Source organism: Vidua chalybeata, chromosome 4 (genome assembly GCF_026979565.1).
Source record: "Vidua chalybeata isolate OUT-0048 chromosome 4, bVidCha1 merged haplotype, whole genome shotgun sequence".
NCBI classification, from domain to species: domain Eukaryota; kingdom Metazoa; phylum Chordata; class Aves; order Passeriformes; family Viduidae; genus Vidua; species Vidua chalybeata.
The window spans coordinates 36,409,523-36,422,591 of NC_071533.1; the positions used below are offsets into that span (position 1 = coordinate 36,409,523).

Genomic DNA, 13,069 nt, shown 5'->3' on the forward strand with positions numbered 1-13,069 from the left:
AAGCTTTTCATACAGCAGTATCTGAAAATTAGCACTCTGAACTTGTTTCCCCTTAACCATATTGATAGAAACAATAAAAACATGAGAATACTATATGAACATTTTACAGAGAATAGCTACTTGTGTGTTAGTAAAGATAGTAGGAATCCTTTGGGCAAAAGCCATCAAGCATGTTGTGATTTGAACCAAGATTTCAAGACTTAATATTAGTTTTTCTTTCAAGGTAACTGCAATACACACTTCACAATTGTTGCAGGTGCGAAATGTTGTATACGGTGTATTAAGAGACTTGCAGTTTAAAAATAACAGTAAACCAAAGAAAGTGAAGTAACTTTTAATTCCCTTTTTAAATGTGCATTTGAATTTAATACAATCTGTAAGGCACTCTCATAAGTAAAAAAAATTAAACACTCTTTTCCAAATGAGGACAGTTACAAGGCAATGGTATGCACAAAATATATAAACTTATCTGTAACTGATAAACAATGAAACATGAATGTTCAGGTTTTGGATGCATTGCAAGGTAATGTCATTTCTGTATCATGACACTACTCAGAGTAAATATTGGCACTGTAAATGATTTCTCATTGGGGTTAGGAACTTGTATTCTCTTCATATCCCAGTAAAAAATAAACTCTTTAATAAATAAATATATAAAATAAATATATGCTATCTGGAGATGTATAAATAGGTCCATCCTGAAGAAAAGTTCCAGTTTTGACTACTATGTATTGACATCTAACGTCCATCACTAAAGTGGAGCCTGTAAAACTTCACACACAGTTCTCAGGATTTATTATAATTTTATAGTCCATTTCTTTCTATTTCTTCCAGCATTATCTCATCCATATAATGTAGATGTTTCCTTGCTAATCTACAGGCCACAGGTAATCCAGACAGAATTGCCAGGAGTTGGTTAATGTTTTAAGAAGTCCCACTTCCCCCTGGTGACTGGCTACCAAACCCTTCAGAAAGTCTTGAGGAGGCTGGTCCACACTCATCTTCAAGGCTTTGTCTCCTAAATCCAGTGGTTAGAAAACAGAGGCTTGCCTTTCACCAAGTGGGTTCTTCACATCCACCATCCTAGACCGCTGCAGGTTCCTCATGCTGGCATTGCCATGAAAGCATGGGCAACAGCTCCAGTTTGCACATTTGCCAAAGCTGCCTCTTTCCTCAGCTGTATCCTAACACATCTTTGTACAGTTCTGGAACTCTTTCAGGATCCACAGGCCGGGGCAAGAAATGTGTGAATTTCTGATGTCTTTTGGACCTTGCCCCATCTCTGGGAGTACCGTCTTTATTAAGCGCTACAAAGTACCTCCGCCCTGAATCCCCATGTTTGTAGATATTGGATGAGTAAGTGTTGTACCAGTTTTCCTCAAATTGTTCCCTGAAGATGCACTCAGAAGTTAGTTTCTCCTACAGAAAGAAAGAGAAAAGAAAAATAAGTTAAGCTGCTACTAGATATTTGAAGACATGAAAAAAGATATAAAAATAAACAAAATGCTTTAGGCTTTGTGTAGCCTTACTGTTCATTTAAATGTCAACAAACCAAACCCAAGAAGAGTATGTAGACCTGACAATGAGTTTGGAAACTTGGACCTGTACACCTACAATTTTGGATTAAAAAATTAATTAGTTAACATTTACTGTAAGAAAATATTATTTATGATTTATTTAAAATTCATCTGACAGGAATTGTATTATGTAGAGTTCTGTCTTGGGCTATCTACTGTTCTAGAAATGAGATTTGGTAGAGGGACTCAGATGCAACACAACAGAGCAGGAAGTATTTACATATTTCTTTGTGGTGTGCATCACTTCTCACATTTTAAACTGGACTGACCACAACCAAAAGAAGTGGAGAAACAGAATATTTTATCTGAGGATGTTTGAAAACGTGAAAGAAGAGTAGGATTGCTAGTACCCTCATAACTTTGTAAGAATCAATTCTATTTTGTTGAAGTATCTAAGGCTACACTGTGTACTTCAAAAACACATTACACATTTCAACAGGGAAAGATGTTAGTGTTTTGAAAGCTGAGATTAACTTCTTGAGGGGGTTACATTGTGTTAGGAAGCAAACAAAAAACCGAAAGATGTATGAGCTGATATGAAAGTGGTACTTACAGAGCCATAGAGTTCTCCCTTCTCATTCATTCCAAGGTAAAGGCCACTGTCCACACCTCTAATACTGACCAGTCCCACTGCCACACTGATGAATTCAAGGATACCTGGAAAAAAAAATGCTTTAATTAATTTTGTAACCATAAAACACATAGCATCCAAAAACTCAGTTGAAAAAAAGTAGAAAATGCACTTATTATAGTAAATGTGGCCTAGTTTCTCTGAAATTTGAAATACTATGTGAAAATATACACAATATTCACAGGAAAGCAGTCTGAGAAACCTCATCTAGGAACATGAATCCTACACCATTTTTTAAGAAACTTCTTCAAAATGTTGAATATGAAAGGATTTTATTGAGCACTGAGACTAAAGCCATTACTATCATGCTGTTGGAGTCTTTAATGACTGTACACTATTTGCTAAACTGCCTACTCAAATATTGGAAGATTGGTTTGAATTACCTGAAAATATACTTTACTACTTCTACAGAGTTATCTTAAAAAAACACATCCATTATTAGGTCATTTGAATGGAAATCAAAGTACAGATGGGAATTTTATATAACAGAATCTACCCACAGAAAAAGAAAAGTATTTGCCAGACATCTTATCTAGCATATGGGCCCACACCTCTTGACACAATTTGCTGTCTTTAGTGCAGGCTTTTAAAGTACATAAAATATGCTGCTTTCTTGCTACTGTTTGGATTATAACATTATTTATATTACATTTGCCCAAAAATGTAATATATATTAATAAAGTATTTGAAACATGAGGTATTATTTGAAGCCTGAATTTGGCAAAGGTAAGCCAACATATTTAACCAATTGATATGCACAGATTACAGCACATCCAAAACATGAAAGAAAGGGAATGTGTGAACTGACTTTTTGGAAGTTGTTAACAACGTAAACAAAGTCTCAAAAAGAAGTGCCAGAATCATATCTAAGATATTGCTGTTCAGCAGCAAAACCACAAAACGTTTAAGAAGTCCCTGAATCTAAGCTAAGTAGTTTTCAATAGTGCAGCTGATTATGACTTTTTGTCTGTTTATTATTTATGATTTCAGGACAATTTTCAATCTCAGACAGATGGACTATCTGGACTATCCAATGATTTTAAATGTTTTCAATTTTAATTGAGCTTTGTCAGGTTTCTTAGATGCAAAGAACATCTAAGTTTCGTAGTTAACAGAGAGCAAAGAAAATAAATCCTTTACAAAGAGTAAGCATTAAAAATTGTATCACACATAAATCATCATAGTTTTCCAGTTCAAAAAGTACAGAGTCCCATAAAAGGTTTGGAGGCATTTTGTCTTTCTGATATCATTTTCAAAGCCACCCTTTTCCGAAAGCATAATAAGCAGGTGATACAACCCACAAAGAAACCACATCAGAAAAGCCTGCCAAGAGCAGTGGTATAATAAAGGTAGTACAATTCTAAAAAGCCAAGTAAATGTTAGATCTATGGCTAACTTGAGTTTTCCCTTTAAAGCAAACATTTATTTCATGTTTACACGCTGTAAGAAATCTTCCTTCTGAGAAGAACTGCCTGACTACTGCTCTTCTACTTCTTAAAACATCCATGTGTTATAAAAGCAATTAAGAGCCATTCCAGCAGATTGTTTTGACTATGGGGAGGATGATAGGAAGCTCTTTAATCACCTTTTTACGACTGCTAAACCAATACACACCAAAACTCACATGTAGTTGACAACAGCAGGCTTGTTCAGATGTCCAGCCTCTACAACTACTATTTAGGATTTACTCTCATATCACAGGTTGTCTTCACCTCCTTTGGGTTTATTGACAGAGAAAGCTGGCTAGGAAGCATTTTAAGCACTTAATCAGAGAAGCATTTTAGGCTCTTCTGCTTCAACTTTATGTCCTTCTGTGAAGCAAAGCAGTCTAATACAGCCAGAGATCAGCATGCCCAAGTCTGTGACCTATACTGTTTTACAGAGGCCCAAGAAGCTCCAATGCCAATAGTGAATACAAAAAGGATGAGTCTGACTCCTGAGCATTCCCACTAAACCTACCGGCGTGTGCCTGTGCTTACAGACCCCCAGCATAGGCTGAGCAATGCCTGTCTCCTGACTCACCTAGGATGCACAGCCCTCCCTCACTACCCTGCCCTGGTGCAGACCCCATGGCCAAACGCCGGAGGGTGAAGCCTTTCTGTTGTGAGGACTCGTCCACCTGCCTCGGCATCACCAGCATCACATCTCCCTCCCAAGAGCGCGACTGCTCCCGCCCAGGTACACACAGAGGCGCTTACACACACACCCACACACGCACACGCGGGGCCGTGCCGCAGCCGCCTACCGAAGAGGCTGTGGTCCTGACGGGTGCCACGCACGCTGCCGTCGGGCAGGATCTGCAGGTGGAAGCCGGTGCGGCAGTACAGCTGCCGCCGCCGCAGGATGCCCTGCAAGTGCGCCAGGTCCGCCGCCGCTGCCGCAGCCGGGGCGCGGCGGTCCCCCCGCTCGGCCGGGGCGCGGCGGTCCCCGAGCAGCGCCGGGCGCTCCCCGGCGGGCGGCAGCAAGAAGTGGGCACCCACCGGCTGCCCCAGGCCGTCCAGGCCGCCCAGGAAGCCGCCCACCTCGGCCAGCGGAGCCATGCGGGCGCGGGGCGAGCGGACTAGGGCGCGGCGGCGGCGGAGAGCGGCTGCCGGCCTCTCCCGGTGGGCATGTGGGGGTGCGCGGCGGAGCCCCAAGCATGGGGAGCCGGCAGGGCCGAGCGGAGCGGAACGGAGGCGAGCCGTGCTGATCCGAGCCGGTGTGAGCCAGGCGGCGGGGTGCTGCTCATCAGCCCCGCGCGTGTGTATATATATACGGCGGTCCCCTGACATATGCTAATGAAGCCGCTGCGGGGAGGCCGCGTTTGAAATTGTAAACCGGCTCCCCCTCTGCTCGCACCTTCCTCTGATCTGCGGTGACGGCGGGGGGGGGGCTCCGGGCGCGCCCCCCGCGCGCAGCCGGGCGCGCACACGCGCGGCGGGGGCGGGGGCGCGGGCGCGGCCCCTGCGCGGAGGGGAGCGGAGCAGAGCGGGCAGCGGGGGACGGGTGGGAGCTGCCGGAGCATTACGTGGACAGGTGCAAGGAGAGGCAGGAGGGAAGAAGGAGAAAGGGCGTTACCTGAGGGTTAGACCTGCCCAGACACACATGAAAGAAAAAAAATCCGGAGATCTGACAGTTTTACTCCCTGTTTCTAAAACGCTAATAAAATGTACATGCATTACGCTTCCCTTTTATCGCTTCAACTACAAGGAGGGGAATTTCTAAAGAAATTGGCATAGTCAGGGAGGTGCTTTCCCCTCTGCAAATTCTCCCTCTCATTTATCATTAATGTGACACTAAACTGATTTATAGTATTTGGGTATTGACAGGAGGTCTTCAAAACATAAATGGGCAGCTCCATCGTTTGGGATAAATATTTTAAAAACTCGCAGAGAAGAAGAAAAATTGAGAAGTGGCTCATCTAATCCATCTTCTTTGGGGTTTTTCATTGGGCCTGTAGCCAAGATCTGTGAGCATCATAAATTAGCAATATTATCTACTGAAAGATCCCTATTGTAGTTCTACAATGTTTTGAATCAGTTTGGGACTTGGTTGTCCTGTTCCAGATGAGCATATACACTTTTTTTCATCCCCAGAGTAGAATGGTTCACAAAGGAAAAAAAATATTTTGGTGGAAAACTTATTCACCAATGGTAAAACAACGCTACATTAAATATAAGAGTTTGACTTTTGCCATCTTTCCTGCCTTTTCTCTAAAGTCTAATGAATTTTAGGGCTTAAATGACATGACCTATCTCAGCATCTAAGATATGCAGTTCTTTGCCAATGTTAAAACATGGTATTAGAGTATAAAATGTAAAGATCTTTCATACTTAATTCTTTCAAAAGTTCAAGAGAATCACTTGGTGGTTTAAGGTTTCGTTTAAACAAAAAAGTTGCAGAGAATCATGAGAGATTAGTTCTCCCGTCTTGCTTCATGGTCTTTTCAGTCACAGTCTAATTCTGAGAGATCAAATGGATTTGACTGCTTACCTTTATTTGCTATGGAGAGTATAGGGCTAATTAATTGGCAGGTGCTTTAAAGCAGGTAATGTGACACCTTTTCATCACTGCAGTCCTAAGTACTGCCCCTGTGTGCACCTGAATTATAAAAAGGCTGCTTTAAAGCAAGTGATTTACTGTGGAGGGATTTAAAACTGAAAAAATTAATGCTAAATACAATGATCAGATAAATCACCTCAGAGGAGAGCACAGGCAGACCTGTTCTGAAGGCAGTCACAGATAGATGTTATATTATTTTACGTTTCAGATAACAGGAGCCTGTCATGTGGTGGGACCCAAAAATCCACCATAATCAAGATTTCAAAGCACATCTGTGTAAACATTATCACATCAGTGTAAAACATCAACCAATAAGCTTTCTCTTTGAAGCAAATCTACTTAATTGTAGTGCTAAATCAAAGAAATAGATCAAAGTTGAATAATCTATATGGCACCTATTTCTCAAATAGCCTGTTCACTGATTACTCAAATACACCAAAAACGTTTGAAACAAACATCAAGTATTTTTATTGACATGACTGGCAGGTCAGGATCAAACTGCTCATCACAGCTGTTAAGTTGCAGGACATGCACCAGGATGGTACAGTTAAATGGAACAGGTATATCATTCTAAGCCTAAAGATGCTCCCATACAGATACTGTTCTTGGGTCCAAGCAGTACCCTTGAGTCCTACAAACAATAGAGGCATCCACGGTTCAGATAATATCACTGTCTCCAGTAGAGAAGGGTTGGGCTTATTTTGAACAAAAAAAAAGTCTTCAGCAATCACACACTGAAAGACCCTTATGGCTAAATCTTTCCTGTTGTATCATGGAAACATTTAAAGTAGAGTGGAATACATAACACCGATCTTTTCTGAGTGGAGTCTTTAATGTCTGGGAACTAAACCGGTTATGCTGTTTTATAAAGTACCAGAAAAGAAACAAAAAGATAAGATTTTTTTTGCGTGTGTTTGCACTAGCCATGTGACAGGAAAAGATAACACTAAAGATTTTTTTTTTTTGCACCTTCTGAAACTATACCATGGGAAGTTAAATAATTTTGAAGAGTTTTTTTACAAGAGTACATAATTCAACTTAAAGTATACAGTACAATCTAATCGACTCTACGTATACTTCCTAGAGACGACACTCTCAGTGTCATTGAACAAATATATATGTGGTCAAGTTTTTATTTCCATAGCAAGTGGTTACAACTTCTACAGACAATACAATTTCTGTATATTTCCTAAGAATAGCATGTTGTCATAAGCAAAACCTAGTGGCTACCAAAGGAGTGGAGAATGTAATGGACTGAAATTTTTCATAGATGGTCTGTACATATATGGAGAGACAGATCTATCTACATATCTATAAAACTCCTGTTAGCTATAAAACTTTAGGTCCTACAATTTATTGCACCTTTGTTAATTTTATAACTCCCTCACAACAGTTCTGTGCCAGCTATAAATTTTTAATGATATAATAAAATATTGGAAAGGGAGGGTTCATGAATACATAAGAAAGTAAACATTTGGTGGAACAAAAACCCTGGAGTAGAACACGAAGGGATATGTCCAGCTGGAGATACCTATGTATCATGACCAGTTTCAGATTCTTCCCAGATTTGGACACAAAAATATGGTTCTCTGCTTTCAGGAAGAGACTTGCAGAACATGCACAAGTTACAAGGAGTGCCTTTCTAAGCACTGCAAGTCTGAGTGAAAAAGGTGTATTCCTGTGCAGAATTCACTAGGAAGAAAAGAACAGAACCTTTCCAAGGCTCCATGTGCAAATTAGGCCATAATCTGATGATGTAAAACCTTTAAAATGCAATACATGCAGATTTTAAAAACATTGAAAGCTTTCTCTTCTGAACAGATACAGTTGCAGGTATGTATACACGTATACATACATGTATATTTATATTCAACTATTTAAAAACTCAGATGAGGAAAAAGCAACAATGATTTTTTTTTTCCCCTATGAGAAGGAAGTTCTTACACCTTCATGCTTTGTTTTACTTTTTTAATTGAAGACAAAAATTCATAGAGCTTTTTAAGATTCATGATCTTACTGTCCATGTTTTTGTGGGCACACGTGAATAACCCCTATATATGCAGAATGGAACAGAGAAGTTATTGCAATGAGCACACATTTACATGGCTACATCCAGTGAGAATAGACTGTTTCCATATATCAATATTTAAATGCCTCATTTGACAGCTTTTTTATTAGTCCTGTAAGAGAATAATTGGATTAAAACAACCTTAATTTATTTAAATTACATGCTTTCTGAATCTCTGCATAAAAGCTGTTCAGATAGTGTGTGTTTTTAGACTTGCTGCACAAATAAATTTTGCTCTTGTTCCTAAGCAAACACTTCACCAGGGAAGTTCTGCCTAAAATTACCTGAGTGTAAGTAGTTGCAGATGTTAATTGGATTTTTGAAGTGAAAGAAATTTTAGCCTAAAGGTGTTATTGAAAAGTCAGTAAAATGTGGCTAACTAATTTCAGGGAAACAGTGTGAACAGGGAGATAACTCATGGTTCATGACTACAGCTCAGGTGACTGATGAGCTCTTGACAGGTTTACTTTGGGACACCTCAATGACCAAAAGTACCTTCGTTTCCAGTCAAACCAAAAAGATGGACTATTTGAAAAAGGTAATTGTATTGGTGAATGATGTCTCCTAATGAGGCAGCTAGAACTGATAAGATCCAAGAGCCACATTCTACAAAATTTTCCAGACTGGATGCTTAGTCATGTACTTGCAAGAAAAGTACTCATGTTTCAGTCATGCTAAGCATCAGAAATTATTATTGCCTTGACTCCTAGATGCTGGTCTCCATATTGGCCTTTGGTCATTTAGTACAGATATGTAACTCAGACTTGCAGACAAGGATTTTGCCTAGGAATCATACACATAAAGTATTTATAAAAAAAAAGCAATAGATTAAAAACAAACAAACAAACAAAAAACAAAAATAGTTTTTGACAGTTGGGAATAATGAAATAATGAAGTCAAGGGAATTACTTGATGAATGAATTGGCTTACCATATTCTAAAATTTTTAAAGAAATGCAGTAAATCTATAATTCAGCCCAGATACCTGCCTTTCTAGCCTTAGCTCTGAGGTAACTCAACCTTGGCCATGCTTGCAGGTGCATAATCTGACAGACTGTCAGTTGACAAACATGGCCACACTTACTCCTTGACACATATCATAACCACTGAATGTAAGTGAAAATGCATGAGTGTCTTAAAAGGTATCAAGTTATCATTTGTATATTTAGTGAAATCTTGTTCATAGTAATATAAAAAGTCATTAGATGTTTGGGGGGGGAGGGGGGAGGGGAAAGGATAAGTGGCTGAAACTTGGGGAAAATGTCCTTGTGTAAAGAAGAAAAATACTGAGACAGTACCATTGAAAAAAAAAAAAAAAAAGCCGAAAGGTGTGCTGTGTCTTGAAATGTTTGTGTGCAGTTCATAAAGTTTCAAATTAATGTAGGTTGTGATACAGGCTGTACCAGGGAAGAATGCCCTAACATAACATGAAATGCCTGACAAGATTTATTGCCTATCAATATCAAGCAGGGACAAAAGACCATGCTCAACTTTCACAACTGGTCTTTAACTAGTTCTTGGTTATGCTAAGGAAGCTACCTGTCGCCAAGAATATTTATCAGAGGAGAGACTGTTGATATGGCAAGGACACATCGCGGCATCGCGCGGAACACTGCCCCGGGAGCAAGGCCGAGGAGTACCGCGGTGAGGCTCTGGGGCACGATGCTGAGCACACGCGGCACCCACTGTGCGCGCAGAACGCGCACGCACAGCTCTGCCCCGCTCCCCGCAGTTCGCACGCATCACCCTGCCCCGCCACTTTGGCTTGCACTGCGCGGATCCAGCTCCGTGCCGGATCCGCGTGTTTGCTCCGGCCACCTCGTATCTCCGCTAACTTGGCCGCGCCCCGCCGCTGTCACGGCACGTCCCGCTGCCTGCCGCCGCCCGTCCCGGGAGCCGGGACCCGGGAGCGGGCAGCAGAGCCCGCGGGCGGCCCGGCGGCGGCGCGGGGCGGGGCGGGGACTGCAGGGCCCGCTCGGTTCCCCACCCCCTTCCCCGCTTCTCGCGAGGCTTCTGCCGGCACCGGGGGCTCGGTGCGCCGGGCGCTGGGGCGGAGCGGGGCCATGGCCGCCCTGCGCTCCCTGCTGCGCTGGCGCCGCCGCCTGGGGCCCGCGCCCGGCGCTCCGCTAGCCCGGCGGCTGTGGGGCGGCGGCGGCGGGGCCGGGGCGGCGGGGCCGCGGCGGTGGCGGCGGGAGCTGGGCTGGGCGGCGGCGGGGGCGGCTCTCGCGGGGTTCGCGGGGTACCGGCTGTCCGAGCGGCGGCGGGAGCCCTCCCGGGAGCCGGCAGCCGCCGAGCCGGGCGGGGCCCGGGCGCTGCTCCCCATCCCCGTGGCGGCCGCTGCCAAGGAGACGGTGACGGTAGGTGTGTGCGCGCCCCTTCGCAGGGAGCCGGCTCTGCCGGGGGCGGCTCTCCGGGAGGGCGCTCATCGGGCTGTGGCGCAGAGGTGACCCTGCGTGGAGCCAGCCCCGGGCCGGGAGGCGAGGCAGGGCCCCAGCAGGAGCTGTCATCCATCGGGAGAGACGGGCTGTCACCGCAGCGCGGCCGCGGGCACTGGCGCGCCTTGGCTGCGCCTCGCTGCGTGAGCCCTGCGTTTCGCCTGTGGTGCTGTCCTAGTCGAATCTTTTTTTAATAGAAAACGCTGCTTTGCAAATGGAACAGCTCCGGGCAGCGCAAACCCTGAGTTTCGATTTGTACTTAGGACAGTTACTTTTCTGATATAAAATTTCCTGTAGAGTGAAAGGTTTACACTGAACTTCGTAAGAAGTGACAGCCTTGTGACAAATAACGGTTCAGTTCGACTCATTCAGCGAAAACACCGCTTGAGTAACTAGGGGTAACAAGAAACAGTTGGCATTCACCTGGAAAATGAAGTTTCCTGTGATAAGGATGAACTCCTGCACTGCAGGAGTGATAAGGATGAACTCCTGCACCATATGTAATGTATGGTAATCATAGGGTTGGTTTTTTCATTTGAAAATGTCAAGAGCTGTGTTTAGGCGGTTTGGCACAGTGGCATCTGCTAAGACTGGAAGTCAGTGGTGCAAATGGCCTGCTTTCTCAATAGCGAGTTTATTTTACACTGTCTTTGAGAAGAGGATCTACATTTTGGTAGTGGAGGCCTTGTGCCTAGGTATAAGTGTTGTTCACCCTTTTGCCCTGCATTGTTAGCTCAAAGGCAGATTCTGTTGGTGGCATCCCTTATGAAGGGAAGTTGAATCTGGATATTTTTGATTATTCGTGGTCTTGTGTCTGGAATGTGTTACTGTGGCACAGAGGACTGAAGACAAACTGTTTCAGTTTTTCATAGTGTTTTGTTTTGAAAGAACTTTACATTGTTTTTACTTAGCCAGTCTTAATGGTCAGTTTTCGTTAAAGGGAAATATTGCTGCTGTACCTTTGAAAGTCAGTGATTTACTTGAATGTATGATTATGAATTTTCACACACATCACTAGAAAAGCATTAAAGCTGAAAATTAAGAACTATGTTTATATTTTAATTAATGTAAAACTAAAAAAAAATAGAAAATTTAATACCTATGTATACCTATTTTTTAAAGACAAAACACTGTCTTGAAGCACCTTGCTCCTATATGGAAAAGTGCTCTAATTAATTTGGTTTTCTATTTGCATAGCAGAAAATTTGAAAGATTAACTTGAAATATGTCCACTCAGATTTTGTGGTCTAAATTCAGACTGACATCTGAGAATATTACTTTTATGTTGCAGATTTTTATTTTTGAATAATTGATCTAATTGTTTTCCAATTGCATGCCTATGTACTTAGGATTCCTGAAAAAATATCCTTTCAGTTAAAGCCCCCTAAAAATGAGGATCAAATAGCTGTGGAATTTCTGGGCTGAAGTAGTGGGTTCCTGTGCTTTTTTTAGTACTGAATCTTGTTCTGTAGAATGGCTTGTGGGGAGAGACCATAGTTTGAAAGTGAATCTAGACAGGGAACTACCACAAGTAGTTTGACCATGAGCTCCATCTGTTATTCATTTATAATTGCCCTCTAGATCTGTGATGAGCACTAACTCTTTCACGACAGATTTCTGAAACATCTCCAGAGATGGAAAAATGGATGCAAATATTGTGTTCAAATTGCATTGAACGGTATTCATGGTATTCTGCAATGGTATTGTATTGTAACATCCTTTGTTAGAAGGCTGAATTGGTGTTGCCTGAGGGGCAGTAACTTTTTAAATTCCTGATTTTGAGTGCTGAGTTTTCAACTTTAATAGTGTGTAAGAGTTTTAAAAGTCTGATAGCTTTGAAAGTAGAAAATTCTGTCATGAAAAGTCATAAAGGTGGCAGTCTTACTAGGATTAAGCTCTAGGATTGGAACTCTTGGATCTACTGCAGAGTGTGTTTAGAGTAATCATTGGAGAATGATAACCTGCAGCTTCTATATAGATGAGTTTGGTGGAACTGTGATACATGTTTTGCTAGGATATTTTTACAGTTTTGTCAGGTACTGACCAACAAAGAATGATGAGGCTCAAGTATCTTGGAATCCTCTCCAGCTGCTTTTGGTTGTTTCTTTATTCCTGATGCATAAAGTCTGGCACTGCTTTCTGGGGTTTTCTAGTTTCTTAAAATTGCCCCAGTTCCCCATTTAATTTCCAATCTTAGGCTGCCTTTCATTCCACCAAAGCAAATCATGCATCAGCTTTTCTTTTTCTTCCCTCCATCCAAGCCACACTCTTCTAATTCATCTTAATATTTTCATTTGCACATTTCTTCCTTAATCATT

General features: G+C 42.3%; 2 protein-coding genes across 6 annotated transcripts in view; one reads left to right on the forward strand and one right to left on the reverse strand.

Annotated features, from left to right (window-relative positions):
- Nucleotides 1-319: 319 nt before the first annotated feature.
- FGF20 (fibroblast growth factor 20) lies at nucleotides 320-4,979 on the reverse strand. The gene is made up of 3 exons (XM_053941021.1): nucleotides 4,454-4,979; nucleotides 2,131-2,234; nucleotides 320-1,419 (listed from the first exon to the last, which is right to left on the reverse strand). Exons 1-3 carry the CDS (start codon nucleotides 4,977-4,979, stop codon nucleotides 1,174-1,176), a joined length of 876 nt encoding a protein of 291 aa, XP_053796996.1. The 3' UTR covers nucleotides 320-1,173.
- A 5,400-nt stretch (nucleotides 4,980-10,379) lies between these two features.
- The window catches only part of MICU3 (mitochondrial calcium uptake family member 3), a 52,418-nt gene continuing 49,728 nt past the window's right edge, over nucleotides 10,380-13,069 (forward strand). For all 5 annotated transcript variants that reach the window (XM_053941238.1, XM_053941239.1, XM_053941240.1 and 2 more), the window contains exon 1: nucleotides 10,380-10,673. In XM_053941238.1, the coding sequence (XP_053797213.1) occupies nucleotides 10,380-10,673 (294 nt within the window). The remainder of the gene's footprint in view (nucleotides 10,674-13,069) is intronic.

Coding starts and splice junctions, on each gene's coding strand:
- FGF20 (XM_053941021.1), bottom strand. CDS start 4,979: ATGTCAGGGGACCGCCGTATATATATACACACGCGCGGGGCTGATGAG. Junction 2,235..4,453: donor TCAGGACCACAGCCTCTTCG/GTAGGCGGCTGC, acceptor TTTTTTTTCCAG/GTATCCTTGAATTCATCAGT. Junction 1,420..2,130: donor AGGGAGAACTCTATGGCTCT/GTAAGTACCACT, acceptor TTCTTTCTGTAG/GAGAAACTAACTTCTGAGTG.